We start from the raw sequence: 25,524 nt of genomic DNA, 5'->3' as shown, positions 1-25,524 counted from the left end.
GGGAGGGAAGGCAGTAGGCCCTCGAAGGGAAGACATAACTGTTGTCTGGCTACATGGATATGTGTGCTGTGGACCACTATCATCCGTACATGTCTTGGCCAGTGCACTCGTTACCTCCGAGCTGCCGTGGTGACCGGCATGATCGTGGTCCCATTAACACTGCATCATGGAAGGTGGAGGAGGGCCTCGTCCTTCCCTGATGGGTTATCGGCAGTTACCAGTTGCTGGAGGAGAGGGAGATCGTTTCTGCAGTGGCGCAGTCTCTGGTAAATGCACGAGTTCTGCTAAATAATCCCCCACCCACACTCATGCAGGCAACCGTGAACAAACTCAGTGGGTCACATGTCCACTCGAAGGAAAGAAGCCTTCAAAATAGAAGAGTGGCTGGGTAGGAGGAAGAAGAGGTTCAGGAGAAGGCTCAGGAGAGGACCAACAGGGAGGAAACCGGGGAGAATTAGGATCAGAGCACACTACGTACATCTGTAAAATGTCAGTAAAGCCAGGCATGGTGGCCCGCCCCTGTAACCTCAGCACTGAGCTAGGAGTGTCACTGTGAGCTTGAAGCCAGCCTGTACTATAGCGTGAGCTCCAGGTCAGCCTGAGCTAGAGTGAGACCCTGTTTAGAAACACAAAAAGGGGGCTGGAGAGATGGCTTAGTGGTTAAGGCACTTGCCTACAAAGCCAAAGGTCTTTGGTTTGATTCCCCAGGACCCACGTAAGCCAGATGCACAAGGTGGTGCATGCATATGGAGTTTATTTTCAGTGGCTGCAGGCCATGGTGCGCCCATTCTCTCTTTCTCTCTGCGTCTATTTCTTTCTCAATTAAAATAAATAAAAATAAAAACAGTTAAAAGAAATGAAGCCAGGCATGGTGGCACATGCCTTTAATTCCAGCACTTGGAAGCAGGGTTAGGAGGATTGCCATGAGTTTGAGGTCACCCTGTGAATTCCAGGTCAGCCTGGGCTACAGGGGGACCCTACCTTGAAAAAAGGAAAGAAAGAAAGAAAGAAAGAAAGAAAGAAAGAAAGAAAGAAAGAAAGAAAGAAAGAAAACAGGGCTGGAGAGATGGCTTAGAGGTTAAGCGCTTGCCTGTGAAGCCTAAGGACCCTGGTTCGAGGCTCGGTTCCCCAGGTCCCACGTTAGCCACATGCACAAGGGGGCGCACGCGGCTGGAGTTCGTTTGCAGAGGCTGGAAGCCCTGGTGCGCCCATTCTCTCTCTCTCCCTCTATCTGTCTTTCTTTCTGTCTGTCACTCTCAAATAAATAAATAAACAAAAATTTTTAAAAAAAAATAAAAAAAGAAGGGATTGGCTCAGGAGACTTGTGCAGCCATAAATGTTAAGAAAGAAAACAAAAAGATTATTCCGCAGATAATCTCAAATCTAAGTGAGGTAGTGCATTTGGGAAAGCACTTTCATTCCTATTTGATTTATTTATTTGACGGAAAGAGGGGGTCGCAGAGAGAGAGAGAGAATGTTTGTGCCAGGGCCTCCAGCCACTGCAAAGAAACACCAGATGCATGCGCCCCCTTGTGCATCTGGCTAACGTGGGTCTGGGGAATCGAGCGTGGGTCCTTTGGCTTTGCAGGCAAACACCTTAACTGCTAAGCCATCCCTCCAGCTCTTGTTTTAAATTTTTTTAAAAAATATTTTATTTATTTGCAAGGGGGTGGGGAAGGGGGTAAGAATAGGTGCACCGGGGCCACAAGCCACTGCAAACGATTTCCAGACACATGTGCCCCTAGCTGGCTTTATGTGAGTACTGGAGAATTAACCTGGACCATTAGGCATTGGAGGCAGGTGCCTTAACTACTGAGCCATCTCTCCAGCCCTTCTGCCTTTTGGCTTGTATGAATGTGTGTGTATGTGTTGTGTGTAGCGTATACTCATGTATGTGCACATGTATGTGCCCCATGTGTACATGTGTAGATGTGAGGAGTCTTTTCATGAGATAAAGTCTCTCACTAAATCTGAAATTGTCATTTTTTTAAACAAATTTCATTTTAATATCTTATTTATTTATTTGCATGGAGATAGAGAGAGAGAGAATGGATGTGCCAGGGCCTCTAGGCCACTGCAAATATACTCCAGATGCATGCACCATTCTGCATCTGGCTTTACCTGGGTGCCTGGGGAACTGAACCCCAGTCCTTAAGCCTTGCAAACAAGTGTCTTAACCACTGAGCTCCCTAGCCTGGAAGCTGCCATTTTGACTCAGACTGGCTGACAAGTGAGTCCCAGCAGCTCTCTGGTCTCCACCCCACACAGGGCTGAGGTTACAGGTGCTCATGGCTGCAGCCAGAGTTTTACATGGGTGCTGGGATGGAACGCAGGCCACTCATGCCCTCCTGCTCATGTGACAAGTGCTGGTACCCACTAAGCTATTTCTCCAGTCCCATTGAAAGCATTCTACTCTGTCAGAGCCGGCTGAAAATGATATTAGAGGAGGGCACAGTTACGTATCTCTCTCTCTCTCTCGTTTTTAAATTTTATTTTATTTTATTTTATTTTGAGATAGGGTCTCTAGCCCAGGCTGACCTGGAATTCACTCTGTCATCTCAGGGTGGCCCTGAACTCACAGCGATCCTCCTACCTCTGCCTCCAGAGTGCTGGGATTAAAGATGTGCGCCACCATGCCCGGCTTTCTTCTTTTTTAAAAATTATTTATTTATAAAGAGAGAGAGAGAGAGAGAGAGAGAAGAGATAAGTATGGACATGCCAGGGCCTCTTGGTATTGCAAACAAACTTCAGCTGTAGCGATGGAGAAGAGGTGTTATCCTTCTTTAGGGGAGGCCTGGAGCTCTTGAGGTCATCTTGAATTTTAACCGTATCTGGCTTTTGCTATTAGGATACCTTGCAGGAAGACCCATCTAGCATTGCACATCTGGGGCATTACGCTGTTTCAAGGAAGTCCCAAGCAGCGGAGGACACCGGGGCTCTGAGGCTTGGTTGGACTGAACGCACAGGTGACTCCCAGCTCTTTTTTTTTTTTTTTAAATTATTTATTTGAGAGCGACAGACACAGAGAGAAAGACAGATAGAGGGAGAGAGAAAGAGAATGGGCGCGCCAGGGCTTCCAGCCTCTGCAAACGAACTCCAGACGCGTGCGCCCCCTTGTGCATGTGGCTAACGTGGGACCTGGGGAACCGAGCCTCGAACCGGGGTCCTTAGGCTTCACAGGCAAGCGCTTAACCGCTAAGCCATCTCTCCAGCCTGACTCCCAGCTCTTTTGCGTGGAGAGCACAACCTCTCCGCGAAGAAGGCCAGTCCCGAGTCTGAATGAAGCCCTGATCTGTTGCCGCCCCCTGCCCTCAGGGCGGGGATGTGTTTGCTCATGGAAATGTCACAACAGGAGGGGTTCTGGTTCCTTCCGCACTGTCTTTTGGCTCCATCCCTCATCACCCTCAATTGTCCTTCTGACAGCCAGATTGGAACCAAATTGGATTTAGTGCATTTCACAATTTTGTTGAACAAATTTGTGGATTAAGAGAACAAATTAAATCCACATTTTTATTTGGCATAATCAAAAACGTGACACGCAGGCTGGAAGTGGACATCCCTAGCTGTGGAGTCAATTCACTGGTTCTCAAAGCCTCGATCCCTAGACTTTGAAAGCCTGCCTCTCAATTTTACCTTGGCTCTGGGATTGCCCCTCAAGGTCAATGCCAAGCCACTCATCTGCCCTTGAGATGTGTCTCCTCTCCGCCCTACCCTGCATTCACCTCTCTGCTTTCTGCACCATTTCCCGTGGGCTCTAGCCTGGTTTGTGTTCCAAATTTTTCAGGTATAGATGGACTAACAGATCTGGCAATGTTAGCGCCAATTCCAGTGCCCTATCCCCTCCCTGACCTCTGAGTTGGGCCAGCAAATATTTATATAGCTCATTGGTAATTAATTAGGTGACTTTGGCACTCCATCCAACGGCTTGTAAATCAATGTAGATATTTCTTTGCCCTCATCACTGGGTTTTTGGCTTCCCTATAGAAAGGCAAGGAACGTGATTTTTACTTCTCTATATATGCACTCTGCGTGTAGTAGCATGCAATGAATATTTATGTCCTTGTGAATTTAATTGGTATATGATTACTTGACAATAAAATGCAAACTTTTTGAAGGAGAAAAGAGGTTATGTTGGCTAAGCTAAATAGGAGCGAGGCTGTGAAGAATGCTGACTTAGTGTAAGGGCTTGAAGCCAGGCAGGTTCGAGACCTGGCTCCTACCTTGCACTGAAGAAAATATTAACAATGATGTGATCACACCGTGCCTCAGTTTCCTCCTCATAAACTGTAAATAGCAGCAACACTTCACCAAATCCTTACCACAGCACCGGGAGACAGGAAGACTCTTCTAAGAGTCAGCTAGGAGGCAAAACTGACACTTTTGAGAATTTATGATGTTACTATAACCAAGTTTTGTTTAGAGTATCAGATTATTTTTTAATTTTTAAAAATATTTTTATTTATTTGAGAGACAGAAAGAGGGACACAGAGAAAGACAGACCAAGAGAGAGTGAGATGGGCACACAAGGGCCTCCTACCACTGCAAAGGGACCCCAGACACATGTGCCACTTAGTGCAGCTGGCTTTATGTGGGTACTAGGGAATCAAACCCAGGCTGTCAGACTTTGCAAGAAGACGCCCCTAACCATTGAGCAATCGCTGCAGCCCCTCTGAATGTTATTTTTAAAAATGTGAGTGGTTGCCGTTTTCCCACATCATGCAAGTTAAAGGAATAAAACAGGCTTATCTAAAGCAAGAAAACAGACGGAAGAAAACCCCAGACTAAACCAGTGTTCGCCAATTAGGAGAGCCTGAGGGACTATTAGTAAAGAGAGGTAAGGGAGAGCCCATTAACTCAAACTAATTAACAGGTTTTAATTATCTGTGGTGCTGACCTCATGCTCCACACAGGTGCCTGCAATGAGAAATGCGGGTTAATTGGGAAGTCATAACACTTCCCCCACTGACTGATTTCCCCTTAACAAGACCCAGCGTATCTCTTCCATTGCCCCATCGTGGGTACCTGGGTCAGGACCTCAAATCATGGGTCATTGTCTTCCCTGCTGGAGAGGACTTTTTGAGACCCGAGGAGTGGTTCTCCAGACTTATTTCCCTTATTCCTCTCAGCATGTCCTGCTTTTATGCTGCACCAAATCTCCAGTTGCAATTCCTTGAGAACCTCTGAAATGACCTTGTTATGACTTCTCAATTTGTTTTTTAAAAATATTTTATTTGGGCTGGAGAGATGGCTTAGCGGTTAAGCGCTTGCCTGTGAAGCCTAACGACCCCAGTTCGAGGCTCGGTTCCCCAGGTCCCAAGTTAGCCACATGCACAAGGGGGCGCACGCGTCTGGAGTTCGTTTGCAGAGGCTGGAAGCCCTGGCGCACCCATTCTCTCTCTCCCCCTCTATCTGTCTTTCTCTCTGTGTCTGTCGCTCTCAAATAAATAAAAAAAAAAATTTTATTTATTACTTATTTGCAAGGGGAGAGAGAGAGAAAAGAGAGAGAGAGAGAGAGAGGGAGAGAGGGAGGGTATATCAGGGCCTCCTGCTATTGCAAACAACTCCAGATGAATGAAGCACTCTGTGTATCTGGTTTTACATGGGTACTAAGGACTCAAACCCAGGCCATCAAGCTTTGCAAGCAAGCACCTTCAATCACTGAGCCATCTTTCCAGCCCCCTTGACTTGGTTTTTATTTCTTTCCCGATAGCCTAATCATCTTGTTCACCCATGAGTAACACACACACATGGCCTAATAAAGTCTTTTTGATTGAATAAAAGAATTGTGGCTTTCTCAGCAAAAGCCATTCCCCCTCCTCCTGGAATGGGAAGCTAAAGGTCTGCCAATCGATTACCCCTATAACTTATTTATTTGAGAAAGAGGGAGAGAGAGAGGGAGAGAGAGAGAGAGAGAGAGAGAGAGAGAGAGAGAGAGAGAGAGAGAGAGGGAGGGAGAAAGAGAGAGAATGGGCATGCCAGGTCCCCTAGCTCCTGCAAATGAACTCCAGATGCATGTGCCACTTTGTGCATCTAGCTTTATGTGGGCTCTGGGGACTTAAACCCATATCATTAGGCTTTGCAGGCAAGTGCCTTAACCACTGAGCAATCTCTCTAGCCCAGATTCTGGCTTCTGTAATGCACCACCACAAGCTCAAAGGTACCCGAAGTGACTTGCTTTTTCTTTATCGGCTCACAAGCCCACATAACAGAAGAAGATGTTTTCACTGTAAAGATTGGTGTGACATCAACATGGGCCATTTATTGTGCTGTTGTGAACAAAACTAGGGTTAGTAATCTTATTCATATGTGAAGACTAGTGTATATGTATAGCTGTGGGACAAATTTCCTGAAGCAGATCTCAGGGCCAAAGAGTAAATGCATTTGCAAAACTTGATTGCTAGTGTCCAACTGCCTTATGTAAAAGTTCTTTTCTTCTTTTGATTGTCTTTAATGTTTTATTATAAACTTTAATGTATAAACAAATCATGTGTTAGTGATAGTCCCATTGGATACTCATATCCCTTCCTAACCCCCATTCCACAGAGGTTCCTCCTCAGTGGGGTTACTGATATTCACCATGGGGGAACCAAGTTCCACCAATATGATAAGAAAAGACAGCCAACTGCCTAGCATGAGATGAGTCATCTCTATCACATCTTCTAGGGCTCAGAAAACATTACAGAGGAAGTGGTGATTTAAACATGAGTGCTGCTCTCACTGTTAGCCTGACAACCAGCTCTAGGGAGATGATGATAGACACTGAGGGCACTCTGCAGGAGTTCTAGTTTTTTGCTTCTGCCAATGGTCAGAGGGTTGGGTCTCACACGACACCTATAACTCAGCTGAGTGTCCTCTTATTAATTTCAGGGAGAAAATGATATAGGAATTTGGGGTGTCTTTGACGGTGATGGAGCCTTTCTTGGCTCTTGGTTGGGCATTTAACTCAGGAGTTAGGGTGCCAGATGCTCACAGTTACAAAAAAACTTCCACTGAGTCAGTAGCCTCCAGGTTCTTGTCTTGTGAATTTGAAGAATGAAATCCATGGAGCACAGAAAGTGTGGTTTAGAAATTTTATTATAGAGCTTAAGAGAAGGAAAGAAGACAGAGCCTGTATAGCAGGAGTGCTCCTAGAAACGGGATGCCATTAAGCAAAATTTCAGAGAATAAAACAGAAAGCTCCGAAATGTGAAGAGATACTGAATGGGTAACCCCCGTGGTAGTTTGGATCAGGTTTATTATAGGAATAAGGCTTTACTTGAATTAGGGGCATGAGCTGGTCAGTCCACTTTCCATGCCAAGTGTCCAGGTACCTTGTAAGCCTTGGTCACATTCTTACACCTGGCTTCTAGGTAAGGGGGATTCCTTCAGGGGAAAAGAGATAAGGACAAACTAGATCCCTGCTCACAGGCTCAAGGACATTCCCTGCTTTTTGTGAAGAGATTAAAAAAAAAAAGTCGTTCACTTTTGGGGCCTTGCTAGCCCTAAACTGCCCAGCCAATTTCTGTACCATGCAGGAACTGATCGCAACCAATGGAGCTTCTGCCTAGCCCATCTCTGTCTGCTGTTCTTCATGGGAAGGAAACTCGATGGTAGCGAAGATGGGTTTACCAGGCACCTCTTACGTGCTGGACGCTCTGCTACTCTGTTAGGCAACATGTATTTCTTTTTTTTTTTGTTTTGTTTTTTGTTTTTTGGTTTTTGGTTTTTGGTTTTTGGTTTTTCAAGATAGGGTTTCAATCTAGTCCAAGCTGACCTGGAATTCACTATGTAGTCTCAGGCTGGCCTTGAACTCATGGTGTGATCCTCCTACCTCTGCCTCCCGAATGCTGGGATTAAAAGTGTGCGCCAGCCGGGCGTGGTGGCGCACGCCTTTAATCCCAGCACTCGGGAGGCAGAGGTAGGAGGATCACCATGAGTTCGAGGCCACCCTGAGACTACATAGTGAATTCCAGGTCAGCCTGAGCCAGAGTGAGACCCTACCTCGAAAAACAAAAAAAAACCAAAAACAAACAAACAAACAAAAAAAAAGTGTGCACCACCACACCTGGCTTTTTTTTTTTTTTTTTTTTTTTAATAAATGAGGAACCGTAAATCTCAAAGTGGTTAAGGAAAGTTGCACACTGTTTTAGGTAAGTGGAAGAGAAGAGTCTTGAACTCACAGATGGCTTGGAAGCCTGTAATGGTTCCAGTGAGTCACAGCTGTGGACCAGACTGTTTTTATCAGTAACCATGAACACCAGCCATGAACTTTTTTTTTTTTTTTTTCCTGAGGTAGAGTCTAGCTCTATCTACCCCAGGCTGACCTGGAATTCACTATGTAGTCTCAGGCTGGCCTCAAACTCAGGATGATCCTCCTATCCTCCTACCTCTGCCTCCCATGTTCTGGGATTAAAGCCATGTGCCACCACACCTGAGAAATAGAGAGAGAGAGAGAGAGAGAGAGAGAGAGAGAGAGAGAGAGAGAGAGAAAATGGGCACACCAAAACCTTTAGCTACTGCAAATGGACTCCAGACATATGTGCCACTTGGTACATCTGGCTTTTTACGTGGGTACTGGGGAATCAAACTCGGGTGGTTAAGGCTTTATGGGAAAACATCCTGACCCCTGAGCAATCTCTCCAGCCCCCTCACCCCTTTCTTTTGGTTCACTTGTTGATCACTTTATTTTCTTGCCTGTCTGCCCTTGACCTTGGTCAGAGCTCACCCTGACCACCCCCTCCACTCGCCAGGCCTTGGCACACGGACTTCACAGGTGGGTTTTGTGAGTGAAGCAGGCTTCCTCTGGATGTGGCTCTCCCAGAAGAGTATCCAGCCAGAACTCCAGGTCCCTCACAAGCCGCTCCAGCTCCCGCACTTCCTCCTCTAGCTTCTCCAAGAAAACGTGCAGGCTCATTTTCAACCAGCTCCTGAGGGCTCTTAGCGCTCCTTCTGCAGGGCCATTGATCTGATAGTCAAATGCCTGAAAGGCACACACCAAAGCAATATCTTGAGATCTTTCAAATGGGTTTCTGCTTTCAAAAAGTTCCCCATGGGGGCTGGAGAGATGGCTTAAGTGGTTAAGGCACTTGCCTGTGAAGCCTAAGGACCCAGGTTCGATTCCCCAGTACCCATGTAAGCCAGATACACAGGTGGTGCGTGAGCCTGGAGTTCATTTGCAGTTGCTGGAGGCCCTGGCACACCCGTTCTTTCTCTATCTCTTCCTCTCTCACTCCCTCCCCCTCTTCAAGAAATAAACAAATAAAAATATATATTTTTAAAAAGTTCCCCGAGGGGCTGGAGGGATAGCTTGGTAGTTAAGGCATTTGCCTGCAAAGCCAAAGGACCCAGGTTCGATTCTCTAGGACCCACATTAGCCAGATGCAGAAGGGGGTGGGCACATGCGTCTGGAGTTTGTTTGCAGTGGCTGGAGGTCCTGGTGTGCCCATTTTTTCTCTCTCCCTCTTTCTCTGTCAAATAAATAAACAAATAAAAATAAAAAATATATTTTTTAAAAAGTTCCCTGGGCCTTTGCACATGTTGTTCATGCTACCTGGAGTACTTGTCCCTGCCTTGTCCACCTGGTCAGCTCCTGTGGCTCCTTCCCCAACTAGCTTGCCAATAACACCTCTTCTGAGAAGCTTTCCTGGGTTCCCACACCTCGGTATTCCCCTTGCACATTTCTGAATCCTTTACCTGGGATGCCACGGGGTTCTGCGGGTAGGTGCAGTCCTTAATCCTTTCTGACACCTCGGGTCTGCTCCCTGGGACAGACACAAACACCACGGCTTAACAAGAGCAAGGGAGCAACAGTAGAAACCAGCATGTAGGAAGGGGAAATAGGAGTGGGCAAGTCGCGGGAGCGCCTCATAGAGATCTATCTCCACTCCCACCTCACTGAGGGAGACTTGCTCCCTTCCTTCTCCGATTCCGGAACGCTCACCTGATATCCCTGTGCCCAGGTACAGCACCAAGATCAACAAGGCCAGCAGGGTCTGGAAGAGGAAGAGGAGGGATGGGAACAGGAAGATGAATTCTAGGCCGCAGGTATGATGATTCTTAATTAGCATCTTTTAAAATTAATTAATCAATTAATTGATTTGAAAGAGAGAGAGAGTATGGGCATGTCATGGCCCCCTGCCACTGCAAAGGAACTATAGACGCATGTGCCACTTTGTGTATCTGGTTTTACACTGGTACTGGGGAATTGAACCTGAGCCATCAAGCTTTGCAAGCAAGCACCTTTGACTCCTAAGCTCTCTCTCCAACCCGTGTTTTGCTCACTTAAAAATAAATTTCTTTTTATTTGTTTATTTGTCTATTTTATTTAAGGAAGAGAGAGAGAGAGAGAGAGAGAGAATGGGCACACTAGGGCCTCCAGCTGCTGGACACAAACTTCAGATGCGTGTGCCACCTTGTGCATCTGGCTTATGTGGGTCCTGGGGAATCAAACCTGTGTCCTCTGGCTTTGCAGGCAAGTGCCTTCACCACTAAGCCATCTCTTCAGCCCCTTACTTTTTTTTTTTTTTTTTTTTTTTTTTTTTTTGGTTTTTCGAGGTAGGGTCTCACTCTGGCCCAGGCTGACCTGGAATTCACTATGTAGTCTCAGGGTGGCCTCGAACTCATCGCGATCCTCCTACCTCTGCATCCTGAGTGCTGGGATTAAAGGCATGCGCCACCATGCCTGGCATCAGCCCCTCACTTTTTATTGGACCACTTGTCTTTTCATTAAGTTGCATAAAGTTGTTGGATCCGTGTTTGTACTGAGAATATTTTCTCTAAGTCTGTAGCTTGTCTTTATTTCTTTATCAGTATCTTTTGAAACTAAAATAAAGTTTCAGTTTGATGAAGTACACTTTGTCAAATATTTTCCATTTGTGGTTATGATTTTTGTGTCAAGTCTAAAAGCTTACCTATTTCAAGGTTGTGGTTTTCTCCTGTTTCCTTTTAGATATTTTATTATGTTAGCTTTTATAGTTATACACATAAGTGTACTTTTAATGAATTTTTGTATATAAAATTAAATAAAGATTGGCATTTTTAAATAATTTTTTTTATTTTTTATTTCAGAGAGACATAGAGAGGGAGGGAGAGAGAGAGAGAGAGAGGATTGGCACAGAAAGAGAGAGAGTTGGCACACCAGGCCCTCAGCCACTGAAATTGAACTCTAGATGCTTGTGCCACCTAGTGGGCACATGCGACCTTGCGCTTGCCTCACCTTTGTGCATCTGGCTAACATGGGATCTAGAGAGTCAAACATGGGTCCTTAGGTTTCACAGGCAAGTGCCTTAACCACTAAGCCATATCTCCAGCCCAAGATTGACATTTTGATGTTCCTACCCAGTTGTTCTACAATTATTTTTAAAATGTTTATTAACGATTTAAATTTTTATTATTATTTATTTATTTGAGAGTGACAGAGAAATAGGGAGAGAGAAAGAGAGAGAGAAAGAGAGGGAGAGAGAATGGGCATGCCAGTGCTTCCAGCCACTGCAAATGAACTCCAGATGTGTGCACCCCTTGTGTATCTGGCTAACATGGATCCTAGGGAATCTAGCCATGAATGGGAGTCCTTAGGCTTCACAAACAAGCACTTAGCCACTAAGTCATCTCTCTAGCCCATGATTTTTAATTTAATTTATTTATTTGAGAGAAAGAGAGAGAGAGAAAAAGAGAGAGAGAGAGAGAATTGGCATGCCACTGTAAACAAACTCCAGATACATGCACCACCTTGTATATCTGGCTTATGTGGGTTTTGGGGGAATCAAATCTGGGTCCTTAGGTTTCACAGGTAAACACCTTAATCACTAGGCTATCTCTCCATCTCCTTGTTCATTTCTTTGTGTGTGTGTGTGCGTGCGCACGTACATAGCACACATGTGGAGGTCAGAGGACAACTCTGAGGTGCCTGTGCTCCACCTTCTTTGACACAGGATGTCTTGCCACTGCAAATGCGCTGCCAGACTGCAAAGGAACTTCAGACTAGCTGGCCTGAGAGCTTACATTCTTCTGGTTTGGCCTCTCCTCATCACAGGGCATTGGGATCACAGATACATCCCCCACTTTGCATCCAGCTTTAAGTGGGTGTTGGAGAAATGAACCCAGGGTGGCAGGCTTTGCAAACAATTGCCTTTGACCACTAAACCATTTTCCCAGCTCCATACAATTATTATTATTATTTAAAATATTCTTATTTATTTGCAAGCAGAGAGAGATAGAAGAGAGACAGAGATAATGGGTGCACCAGGGCCTCCAGCTACTGCAAACAAACTCCAGATGCATGCCATCACTTTGTACATCTGGCTTTCTGTGGGTACTGGGAAATCTTATTTTTCCTTATTAAACTGTTGATGACTTTGTCAAAAGCATATCTGTTTCCTGATGTTGCCTTACCTATCATTGTGTCATATCTGTCTTTGTATCAATACTTAATCTTGTTTGTCTGCCTCTCCTAGCACTGACTCAGCAGAACATTTCAAAGTGGATACTTTAGACAACAGAAGTGGATTTTTCTAGCAGTTCTGGAGGCACCAAGTCCAAGATTAGGTAGTGTTGGAGTTGGTGTGGACTCTCTCCTTACTAGGTCCTCCCGTGGACCTTTCCTGTGGCTTTTATGTCTTTCCAGTTTCAACATCTTTTGTACTTTTTACTTAATTAATTAATTAAGTTTTTCAAAGTAGGGTCTCATTCTAGCCTAGGCTGTCCTGGAATTTAATATGAACTCTCAGGCTGGCCTGGAACTCACAGTGATCCTCCTACCTCTGCCTCCCAAGTGCTGGGATTAAAGGCGTGTGCCCCCACGCCCGGCCAATTTCTACATCTTATAAGGACACCACAAGTCCTATTGACTAGGAACCTGTCCTTAATCACCCCTTAGAGGCTTTATGTGCAAAGGTAGTCACTTTGGGGTTAGGGCATACATTTTGGGGGGCACGATTCTGTCCACCGTCACTATTCTGTTTCATATGATTATCAAGCATAATGAACAGTGTCTAGATTACTGTCACTTGGCAATCTTTACTGTATTTTTTCAAATTTGATTTATCTATAGGAAAATGTTTGCATTTTCTTGTGTCTTTAGTTATCTTCTATTTTGAAAAAAACAAACAAACAAAGCTGCTGGCATTTTGATTACTGCTACAATGAATCCCTAGGTAAGTTTGGTAAACAAGGTCTTAAAAATATTTATCCTGTGACTCATGAACATGGTATGGGCTTCAACTGCCAGTACCAGAAGACAGGGTTGCAGCCTTTCCTGCCCAGGCTTGTTACACTGATTAGAACTACCCACTAGTGAGTAAAACTGACACTCAAATGCCTTCATATTGTTCCATGGGCAGGAAGGAAGGAAAGAGGCTTTTTTTTCAGCATCAGCTATAGCATTTATTGTAGAAGTTTTGTGTTTTATTTTTTCCAGGTAGGGTCTTGCACTAGCCTATGCTGACTGGAATTCACCATGCAGTGTCAGGCTGGCCTTGAACTCACAAGTGATGTGAGATCCTCCTACCTCAGCTTCCTGAGTGCTGGGATTAAAGGTGTGAGCCATCACTCCTGGCTATTGTAGAAGTTTTGTTAACATATTTTATCAGGTGGTAGAAGTTTGCTTCTGTTTCTAGTTCTCCCTGAAATTGGGCATGAGGGCTGGAGAGATGGCTTAATGGATAAGGTGCTTGCCTGCGAAGCCTAAGTACCCAGGTTCAATTCCCCAGGACCCACGTAAGCCAGATGCAGAAGGGGCCGCATGTGTTGCAGTGTCCAGAGGCCCTGGTGCACCCATTCTCTCTCTGCCTCTCTTTCTCAAATCTAAATAAAATGAAAATTACAAAAAAAAGAAAGAAATTTGGCATAAATGAGTGTCAAGTTACTGAGAACATGTAAACATCTTTTTTGTGTGTGTGGTAAGTAGCATGAGTTGACTTTTGAATATTGGTCCAACCTTGGATTCCTTCAGGAAACTCTGTTCATGAGACATCAACCCTGTGTGTGTGTGTGTGTGTGTGTGTGTGTGTGTGTTACACGCACATGTAGGTGCTGATGGACATACTGTGAACTCGCCCAGCCTACCCTCCTGTACAGTTACTTGTTTTGTTTATTTGTTTGTTTCAAGGTAGCGTCTCACTTTAGCCCAGGCTGAACTAGATAGAACTCACTCTGTATCCCCAGGCTGACATCAAACTCCCTGTTGCAGCTTCCTGAGAACCGGGATTCAAGGCGTATACCAGCTCGCCCAGTTACTGTCCATGTTAAATCTCTAGAGTACAATGTAAATGTCATATAGAGAGCTTCTATACTCCCTGAACAGTGTTGGTGCAGAAGAGGGGGTGGAAAGGTTGTTAGAGCCACAAGTTGGGACGTTACGCACAGAGACATTGCCTCTTCCCCATAACTGACTGCTGCCCCCACAATGCATGACCCACAATCCCCATGGGGACGACCTGCAGCCCTGTTGAGGAGGGCATTTTGGAAAAGGGGTAGAGGTGAGGGAAAGGAGGGCAGCACCATGTGTTGTTTTCATACTAAGTATGTCTCTAGCTAATAAAAAAATAAATTTTAAAAAAGTTTCTAAACTGTACTGCTTAGAGGATGATGCTAATAGAAAGTATGTACAAGCTCAGTATCCGTGCAACACTGTAGTTCTACTTATAATGTGCATGTGAGCAATAATAGAATGTTTGGAGGATAATATTTTTATCTTTAACTTGTTTTCTATTTATATTTATTTACATATGTATGTATGTATGCATATATGTGTATGTGTGCGCACACCATGGCTGCTACAAATGAACTCCAGATGCGTGTGCCACCTTTGTTTTCGAGGCAGGGTCTCACTCTAGCCCAGGCTGACCTGGAATTCACTATGGAGTCTCAGGGTGGCCTTGAACTCACGGCGATCCTCCTACCTCTGCCTCCCGAGTGCTGGGATTAAAGGCGTGCGCCACCACGCCTGGATATGACTTTTTTTTTTTTTTTTGCTTGTGTGTATGTATGTGTATGATATGGTATGTGTATAATGTGGTGTGTGTGTGATGTGGTATGTATATAATTTTTTTTTTTGAGGTAGGGTCTCACTCTAGTCAAGGCTGACCTGAAATTCACTATGTAGTATCAGGGTGGTCTCGAACTCACAGTGATCCTCCTACTTCTGCCTCCCGAGTGGGATTAAAGGCATGCGCCACCACGTCTGGCTGTGCATAATGCTTGTGTATGTGGTGTGTGTATACGCGTGTGCATGTGTGTGTAATGTGATGTATGTGTAATGTGTATGATGTGATGTGTGAATAATGTGGTGTGTTTGTGTCATATGTGTGTGTATGTAATGTGTTTTATGTATGTGGTGTGTGTGCATATGTGTGTGTCCTAGCCGCAAGGGGTTGCTGTGGCCAGAGTGGAAGGTCTGGTGTCCCACTCTGATGCTCTTCTGCCTGGTCTTGTTTTTGGAGCCGGAGTCTCTTTTTACTGTTTCAGGAGTTCACACGACTCCATTGATTCTCAGGTCTCTGCTCCCCTGTGGGACTGGGATTATGGGTGTGTGTGCCCACGTCTGGCTGTTTTAAGTGGGATCTGGAGATACGAACTTGGGCAGTCTGAGGCCTCCTCAGGCCTTCTTGCTTGCGAAGGATACACACCTAACTGCCAAGCCATCTCTCCAGCCCACATGTGCCACTTCATTGTAGGGAGCGGGGGTGGCAGCCATTCCAAGATGGCGCCCGGGACGGCTGCCAAGTCCTATGATCTGCGCCTGACTTCCTCATGCACCCCTGGATAGCCGCGTCGGCGGTGCGCACTGCGCAGACTCGTTGCTATGCAAGATCAGACCATCTGACGCTGTGCTGACGTGAAGAGACTTACGCGGCAGACTCTGAGTGGTGCAGGCTAGGGATTTAAGGACGGACTGGGAAGGGCTCAGGGTTCATTGTTTTCTTTCTTTGCATGCGGAGAAGGTTCCTGAATAAACTGCTTTGAGAAGAGCGTTGTGTGGCCTCGTTCCTTTCTGCTGGTCGGACTGAGAAGCGACAAGTGGTGGCCCGTACGGGGACGTTCAGAACTCTTCGCAGTCAGGGCAGCTAGCTGGTAAGTTCCCAGGTAAGTGGGACGAGGGCAAGATCTCGGCAAGAGACACTAAGGTTCCCGATTGAGGGACAAGTTGCACAAGCACTATGGGAAATACATCTTCTGCCAGTTCAGTCAGTCAGGCCCTCCGAAGTCTTTTAAAAGCGAAAGGAGTTGGCCTTAAGAAAGTACTGTTGAGAGGGCTGAAGAGATGGCTGAGCAGTTAAGGCACTTGCCCGAGAAGCCTAAGGACCCAGGTTCAATTCCCCAGAACCCACATAAGCCAGATGCACAAGGTGGCCCACGCATGAGGAGTTTGTCTGCAGTGGTTGGAGGCCCTGGTGTGCCCATTCTACCTGCTTCTTTCTCTCTCATTCTTTCTCTCCAATAAATAAATATAAAATAAAAAACCATGACCTTGATCTTTAAAAAAAAAAAAGAAAGCTACTGTTGAGAAATTTTTAGGGGCGGTTGATGAAGTTGCGCCCTGGTTTTCAGTATCAGGACGTCTTTGGGCACCCAGTTGGGAGAAGCTAGGGAAGGATTGAAAGTTTGCTGAAGAGCAGGGCATACTGCTGACCGGGGTGCTGCCAGTCTGGGAGCTAGTTAGGAATTGTATAGAGGATGAGGAGGGCTGCGGAGCGGAACTAGAAAAGGGCACAGAGGCGTTGGAGCAGTTAAGGGAGGAGCGGTCGCAGAGATCTGAGGCTGCTGAGAGTTCTGCCGATGAGGAGGTCTCTGAAGACGAGCTTGAAAGCATAGCTGAAAGTTTAGGAAGAGTGAAACTAAAAGTAGAACCTTCAGTGCCAGGACTGCCGCGTCCGCCTCCGTACGCTCCTAATGGAGTTTCAGGATGGAGTTTGCACCCCGAGGTTTGGAGGGAGCTACGAGCTCAGTGTTTTCCTGTATTTCAGGATGCCCAAGGTAACCGCTATCATGAGCCACTTGATTGGAAAATTACTCAAAGGTCAGCTGAAGGGGTTCGAGCCTATGGCATTACTGCTGCCTATGTGGTAGATCTGAGGACCCCGTGTGGGTTCCTCAGTGGCCACTCCCCTCAGAGAAATGACAAGCAGTGCAAGGCCTGGTGCAAGAGCAACTATTATTAGGACATTTGCAGCCATCCACATCACCCTGGAATACTCCAATTTTTGTCATAAAGAAAAAGTCAAGAAAGTGGAGGCTCTTACATGATTTAAGAGAAATTAATAAACAAATGATAGTCATGGGACCAGTGCAGAGAGGATTACCATTACCTTCTGTGTTACCTAGGCAATGGCCCGTAATAGTCTTGGATATTAAAGATTGTTTCTTTTCCATTCCATTGCATCAAAAGGATACAGTAAGATTTGCCTTTACGGTTCCTTTGAATCATGCAGAACCTGATAAAAGATATGAATGGGTTGTTTTGCCACAGGGAATGGCAAATAGCCCTACCATGTGTCAGTTATATGTTGATGATGCTTTAAAAGACGTTAGAGAAAAATTCCCCAAGGCTAAATGTTACCATGACATGGATGATATTCTTATAGCTGCCTTCACGGAAGTAATGCTTGATGAAACTTATAGTTTTGTTATTTTACAATTAAAAAGGAAACATTTGGTTGTAGCCCCCAAAAAGGTGCAAAAGGATTCTGTAGTAAATTATTTAGAAACTAGAATAACACCAGAACAAGTAACTCCTCAGAAGGTTCAAATTCGTACAGATGGACTGCGCACCTTCAATGATTTTCAAAAATTATTAGGGGATATTCAATGGGTTAGGCCTTATCTTTCTCTGACCAATAAACAACTGCAACCATTATATGATATCCTGCCAGGTGATTCAGATTTAAATTGCCCAAGACAACTTACTGATGCAGCTCGAGCAGCTTTGCAGTTAGTGGAAAAGAGTATACAAAAGGCTGCCCTTAGGCGTAGAGATGAAGCTAAGGCCATAGTATTGTGCATTTTACAAACTGAATGTCAGCCTACAGGAGTGTTATGGCAAGGGGCCCCCCTATTTTGGGTGCATCCTAAGATTTCACCAGCAAAAACACTTACTCATTACCCAACAGCTGTAGCCCAGCTGGCCATGATGGGTATACAACAATGTATCCAATATTTTGGAACTCAACCAGAAATTTTGTTTGTTCCTTATACTTCAGCTCAGGTTGAAGTGTTGTCAGCAACCGTGGATGATTGGGCAGTTTTAAGATGTTCTTTTAATGGTCTTATAGATAATCATTTTCCAAAAGATCCTATTTTATAATTGGTTAGTATGCATCCTGTGGTTTTTCCTCGTGTTACTCGTGTGGATCCATTGGCAGAGTGTCCTGTCATTTTTACTGATGGTTCAAAAACAGGATGTGGAGCATATATGGTTAATGGATCTCAGCCAGTTGTAGTAGAGTTCCCTCCAGCCTCACCTCAAGTTATTAAATTGCAAATAGTAATTACTATTTCATAATCCCTTCAATTTAATATCTGATAGTCAATATGTTGTAAATATTCTTAAATCCCTGGAAATAGTAGGAAAGATTAATTTGAAATCTATTATTGGAGAGTTGCTTGCCAAACTACAAATACTAATTTGGAATAGGATGTCACCCTTTTTTGTACAACATATTCGTGCTCATACTGGATTGCCAGGACCTTTGGCTGAAGGAAATGATGCAGTGGATAAAGCTTCCAAGGCCTGTATGGTTTTCTTAGCCTCTTCTTCCGTTGATTTGGCCCGAAATTTTCATACACAGTTTCATGTAAATTCTAAGACCCTGTCTTCACGCTTTGGTATTTCTCGTGCGGAAGCGAGACATCATTAAATCATGCCGGTCCTGTGCTCCATTTTTACCACAAGTAAGTGTAGGGGTCAATCCTCGAGGTTTGCACCCTCTACATGTGTGGCAAATGGATGTAACCCATTTGTCTGAATTTGGGAAGTTAAAATATATTCATGTTTCTATAGATACTGCTTCAGGTGCTATGTTCGCCTCCCTGCATTCAGGAGAGAAGGCACGACATGTTATTACACATTGTTTTAAAGCTTGGAGTGCTTGGGGCATGCCTAAAGAATTAAAAACTGATAACGGGCCTGCATATACTTCTGCCTCTTTTATATCCTTTTGTAAAATGATGGGAGTTCATCTTAATCATGGATTGCCTTACAATCCCCAAGGACAAGGAATTATTGAGCGAGCTCATCACACCCTGAAAGAATGTCTTTTTAAACAAAGAGGGGGAATTGCCTCGGGCCGTACACCAAGGGAAAGATTAGTTATTGCCCTTTTTACCCTAAATTTTTTGACCGAAGATAAGCAGGGGCGCTCTGCTGCTGATTGTCATGCTGATCCCGATCCCGATTCCTCCAATAAAGGAAGGGTAATGTGGAAAGATGTGTTGACAGGCTGCTGGAATGGCCCAGATCCCGTGTTGGTCTGGGTGAGAGGTTCTGTTTGTGTGTTTCCCCAGGATCAACGACAGCCGATTTGGGTTCCAGAGTGACTTACCAGAGTTGTGCAGTCTGAAGATTTTGATCATGCTAGCCATGAAAGTGCTCCTGCTGATGTGGATGCTTCCCATGATAAAGAGTGATGAATTATGATGGGGTATATTGTCAGTGTTTCCTAAGCCTATTCCTTTGATACATTCTACACAAGTTTTCCTAGATTTTTTGTTAGCAATACTTCCTTACAGTTGCCTTATTTACCTTGGGATGGAGAGGTTGCTCCGGTGCAAGATCCTCTGACATTACAGTTGAAGGGGGTTTTGTGTTTTCAATTAGTGACTAATATTTCTCATGATAGCTCATGTGTTCGATTGTATAATCAAACTGGAGCTTAGTTTGATTCGCCCTTTAAAAACCCCACTCAGGCAAATACAACTTGGATGTGTGGAGTTTGGCCTGCTTTTGTTGCCAAGGGCAATACGAGTATTCCTGCACAGCCCAGGTGGGCTCCCTTTTGCAGAGGCTGATGGAGTTAGCGCAGCTAGGGTGCCAATGGCGTTATCCAGGATTGTGTGTAACCTCTGTTCCTTTCCATAATGCAAGTGCTGCTGGTAATCTTTCCCGAGAGCTTTCTAGCTATCTTACAGGTAATTGGTCTCATGAGCTGGATACCAAGCTGAGGGAACTGCGACAGTCCATTGTCCACATAAATTCAACCAGAGTGGATGCCTCTCTACCTTTGGGATTAACCAATTGGATTCTTCAAGCAATGTCTCATCTGAAGGAATGGCCTAGACTGGGGGGGGGGGGTTAGCCCTATGCCTGCTCCTCACCAGTTGCCTAGCGTTCTGGTGCATATGTAACATGAGAGTTCGTCAACAAAAGAATCAAGCCTTGCTTATACAAGCATTTGCAGTGATGGAGATGGGACAATCTCTTCAAGTGTGGCTTGGCATGCTAGAGAAGTAGTCAAAGACGGGTAAGACTCCCTGGACGTGCTACCAACCTAAGACAGGGATTAAACCAATGCTGTTTGACTCCCCATGACGGGTTAAGGAGCATTGTCACGGGGGCAACCTAAGACAGGCATTCTCTCTGCCATAAACAATAAAAAAAAGGGGGAATTGGGGCTGGAGAGATGGCTTAGCGGTTAAGCGCTTGCCTGTGAAGCCTAAGGACCCCAGTTCGAGGCTCAGTTCCCCAGGTCCCACGTTAGCCAGATGCACAAGGGGTTGCACACGTCTGGAGTTTGTTTGCAGAGGTGGAAGCCCTGGTGCGCCCATTCTCTCTCTCTCCCTCTATCTGTCTTTCTCTCTGTGTCTGTTGCTCTCAAATGAATAAATAAATAATTTAAAAAAAAAAAGGGGAATTGTAGGGAGCGGGTGTGGCAGCCATTCCAAGATGGCGCCCGGGACGGCTGCCAAGTCCTATGATTTGCACCTGACTTCCTTATACACCCCTGAATAGCCATGTCCACGGTGCGCACTGCGCAGACTCATTGCTATGCAAGATCAGACCATCTGACGTTGTGCTGACGTGAGCCTATTGAAGAGACTTACGCGGCAGACTCTGAGTGGTGCAGGCTAGGGATTTAAGGATGGACTGGGAAGGGCTCGGGGTTCATTTTTTTCTTTCTTTGCATGCGGAAAAGGTTCCTGAATAAACTGCTTTGAGAAGAACGTTGTGTGGCCTCGTTTCTTTCTGCTGGTCGGACTGAGAAGCGACACTTCATATCTGGCTTTATGGGGGGACTGGGGAGTCAAACTGGAGATGGCTGGCTCTGCAAGCAAGTACCTTTTATCACTGAGCCATTTTGACAGCCCTATCTTTTAAATATTTAAAAAATATTTTTATTTATTTATTTGCAAGGAGAGAGAGAGAGAATATGGGTGCATCCAGGCCTCTTGCCACTGTAAATAAACTCCAGACACATGCACCACTTTGAGCATCTGGCTTTATGTAGGTACTGGGGAAGTGAATCAGGCTTTGCAAGCAAGTGCCTTTAACTGCTGAGCCACCCATCCAGCGCTCTTTAATTAATTGATTTATTTATTGAGGGGGGAGAGGGAGAATAGGTGCATCAAGGCCCCTAGCCACTGCAAACTCCAGAAGCATGTGTCACCTTTGCATCTGGCTTATGTGGGCACTGGGGAGTCGAGCCTGGGTCCTTAAGCTTTACAGGCAAGTGTGCCTTTAACTGCTAAGCCATCTCTCTGGCTCATAATGTTTTAATTTTAATTGAAAATTAGTTAGCATATAAAGTTTTGGGTATCATTATGGAATTTCCAAACACAATTTGTGTTAGTTGATTCTCCTCCCTACCTCATTTCCTCAATATCCCTAACCCCTTTGTACCACCCCCTTTTCATTTGCATGTTACCTTGGGGGGGGGGCATGTGTTTTGGATCCACAGGTTAAATCCTCAGAAGTGGAACCTGCAGATACAGAGAGCGAGCTATGCTGATCTGACGTGTTACTACTGTGTGGCCTTTTCTTTTCTTTTTTGTTTTTTTTGAGGTAGGCTCTCACTCTAGCTCAGGCTGACCTGGAATTCACTATGTAGTCTCAGGGTGGCCTCAAACTCACCACGATCCTCCTACCTCTGCCTCCCGAGTGCTGGGATTAAAGGCATGCGCCACCATGTCTGGCTTCTTTTCTGTTTTCATGAGAGATGTTTTCCCCCTATGTTTGTCAAATTATTGAATCAAGGACACATTAGCACTTTAAAATGAGTTGTTCAGAATTTTCCCCTCTTCCTCCTCCTCTTCTTTCTTTTCTTTTCTTTTTTTTTTTTTTGGTTTTTAGAGGTAGCGTCTTACTCGAGTCCAGGCTGACCTAGAATTCACTGTGTAATCCCAGGCTGGCCTCAAACTCACAAGGGTCCTCCTACCTCTGCCTCCTGAGTGTTGGAATTAAGATGTGTGCCACCACACCCTCCCTTCTCTCTTCTATTTTGTGAATAATTTATGGAAGAGTGGCATCGTTTTTAGCCTCAAATGACTGCTATAATTTATTGGGAAAAACTCTGGGCCTATAAGTATTCATATTTCCCATTTCTTATTGAGTCAATTTTGTATGTTGCATAGTTTGTACATTTCAGTTAAGCTAGTTGATGGGTAGCTATCAACTTGATTCTACTATTGATATTATTTTTGGGGGGTAGTGTTTTATGTTCAGGCTGCAACAGAATGACTGGGTTCAAGTGTTTCCCTCGCCTCAGCCTCCTGAGTACCTTAATTATCTATCATCTATCTATCTATCTATCTATCTATCCATCTATCTTCGATTATTTATTTGTAGTGGTAAGGATCAAACCTAGGGTCTTACGCTTGTCAGGCAGATGTTCTACCACTGAGCTACCCCTTCATCCCTTAAAAAAAAAACAAACTTTAATTTTTTCCCAAGGTGGCATCTCACTCTAGCCCAGGCTGACCTGGCACTCTGTAGTCCCAGGCTGACCTTGAATTTACAGCAATCTGATCCTACCTCTGCCTCCTGATTAAAGACATGCACCACCATGGCCGCTCACCCATCTCTTTTGATGTCCTCAGTTTTTTTTTTTTTTTAAATTAAGCAGAGTGTAGTGGCATGCACTTTTTTAAATTTAATATTATCTAGTTATTTATTTGCAAGCACAGAGAGAGAGAGAGAGTGAAGAGGAGAGGAGAGAAGAACCCAGAGATTATTGCTTTAGCTAGTCTGGCTGGCCATCTTGCCCTGGGAATCTGCCTGTCTTTGTCTCTCCAGGGCTGGGATTACTGGTAGGTGCTGCCATGATCAGGGTGGGTGCTGAGGATGTGAACTCAGGTCCTCATGTGTGCATAGCGCTACCCACGGAGCCATCTCCCCAGCCCAGGAATCTTCAAGGAAGACACAGAGGACTGTCCAGTCCTTTGGAGGTGCTGAGCGCCTGGTGCCTGGGGCTCTTCTGTTTAATTACTCCCCTATCTATGTGCTTTACAGGTTGGTTTCCTTCCCAGCATGCTCCTGCTCCGTTTGTTTTGTGTTCAGTGGAGGCAAAAACAGAAACATGACTAGATCTAAGTTTTTCTCTTTCCCTTTGTACTATTTCTTTTAATGTTTTACTTATTTATTTGAGAGAGAGAGAGAGAGAATCTTCATTCTATTTCTGTGACCTGAGCTGAATCAGTCCCCCCCACCCCCGCCGTGGGCCTCAGTTTACCTGTAAAACTGGACTTGAAATGTATATATTTTATATTTCATTTACTTCAATTTTATATTCATCTATTTCAATTATTAGACATGGGACTCTGTGGGCCAATTAGTTGCTTTGGGAACCAAAGTCGAATGCGTTGCTAAGATTCCTGTGGGACTCAGCCCCGTCCTTAAGGAGAGCAGTGTAAATCCCCCAGGGGGGGATGAGGGTATCCGGCGTTCCCCAAACCACAGAATTCTTTATGGTTTTCCTAGAAGCAACATTCCTGGAGCTTGGGGTTCGGGGAACTTTTTCAGGAAAAGCTGCAGCAGGAAGGACTCCGGGCAGCGCCCCCCCAACACCCCAATCATGTGCCATGAGGTCTAGTCCACAGGAAGCTCTTGGCCTGGGTCCAGTAAATGAATGGGAATGGAAACAAATGAATGAGAATGGAAGCAAATGAATGAGAAGGGAAGAAATTTGTAGATGAGTCATTCATTGCCCTGCTTTAAGCCCTCCAATGGCTTATCCTCAATAGAATCGCACCCCGTCCATCTCACAGGGGGGCAGCTGAGCGCTCAGACCCCTTCTCCCCAGCTTCTCTCTTCTCCCCCTGGGGGCGGTGGAGCCAGGCTTCGGGAATCACGTGGACCTGGCTTCAGGTCCTGATAGGTCCCAGCTGCATAACGAGCGCCCTTTTGACCTTTCTGAGAACGGTGTTGCCTCTGAAGAACCCCACAGGTCATGAAACCCAGAGCGGGTGGGAGAACCAGGCTATGCTGAGCATGGAGAATGCTTTTTGGCTTTGACAAAACCCGATGCGAGTGAATTTCAGCCATGGGAACAAATCCCACAGGAGCCCTCTGATCCAGCTGGATTGCTCTCCTTATTGGCACCCACTTATGCATCCACCCATCCACCTATCCATCCATGCGTCCATCCATCCATGCGTCCCTTCATTCTCTGCCGTGCACCGTGCACTGTCCCAGGCACTAAGGGACTTGGCAGGAAACTGAAGACCAGGCCTGCTAGAACATTCATACCGCGTGCTGACAGCACTGAAGACTGAAAATGAAATGAGAGGGTGAGGGTACGGGCTTGGGGAGGAGATGCCTACGATGGCTTCCCGGGGGGGGGGGGGGGGAGGGGGAAGGGTTGCAGGGAGCCTTAGGTGGGAAGCCCCATCCTGACCTTGAGGTCTTCACTGTCTGTGCGAAGTGGCCCCGGCGCTTAGACGCGAAGCAAACGGCGTGCGCCCGCCCTCACCTGCTTCCTGTCCTCGCACTGGCCTTCCCTTCTCTGTTCAAACGGCTCGGCTGCTGCCTGGCCCCCGCTCCCCATCTGTTGGATTGCCATGTCTCCGTCTGCCTGGGGGCGGGGATGGAGGTGTTCTCAGTGGACAGGCAGATGGACACCTCTCCTCCCCACCTCTGGCCACCGGATCTGCATGAGTTCTGATGTCATAGAAGGTAGGAGCTGGTGAAACCCCACCTTCTCACCACCACATTACCCCTCCCCCCACATAGATGTAGCAAACAAAGAACAGAAAGAAATGTGTTAAACATTATGCTTTTAGGTGTTTTTTTCCCTGATATCTTCCATATATTTAAGTTTGTATCACAATGTGCATTTTAAAATACAGAACCATGGGCTGGAGAGATGGCTTAGCGGTTAAGCGCTTGCCTGTGAAGCCTAAGGACCCCGGTTCGAGGCTCGGTTCCCCAGGTCCCACGTTAGCCACATGCACAAGAGGGTGCACGCGTCTGGAGTTCGTTTGCAGTGGCTGGAAGCCCTGGCGCGCCCATTCTCTCTCTCTCCCTCCATCTGTCTTTCTCTCTGTGTCTGTCGCTCTCAAATAAATAAATAAAAAATTTAAAAAAAATACAGAACCAATAAAATATGTTTTTAGTTGAAA

General features: G+C 45.5%; 1 protein-coding gene across 1 annotated transcript; it reads right to left on the bottom strand.

The window, feature by feature from the left end:
* Window positions 1–8,746: 8,746 nt before the first annotated feature.
* On the bottom strand, window positions 8,747–24,965 carry Smim23 (small integral membrane protein 23). Its single transcript, XM_012950254.1, has 4 exons — window positions 24,876–24,965; window positions 9,920–9,971; window positions 9,673–9,740; window positions 8,747–8,959 (listed from the first exon to the last, which is right to left on the bottom strand). Exons 1-4 carry the CDS (start codon window positions 24,963–24,965, stop codon window positions 8,747–8,749), a joined length of 423 nt encoding a protein of 140 aa, XP_012805708.1.
* Window positions 24,966–25,524: the final 559 nt, after the last annotated feature.

The sequence above is a fragment of the Jaculus jaculus genome, chromosome 6 (assembly GCF_020740685.1).
Source record: "Jaculus jaculus isolate mJacJac1 chromosome 6, mJacJac1.mat.Y.cur, whole genome shotgun sequence".
In the NCBI taxonomy this organism is placed as follows: Eukaryota; Metazoa; Chordata; class Mammalia; order Rodentia; family Dipodidae; genus Jaculus; species Jaculus jaculus.
Note: the sequence above shows the minus strand (reverse complement) of the source record. Positions and strands in the feature narration are given on the sequence as shown.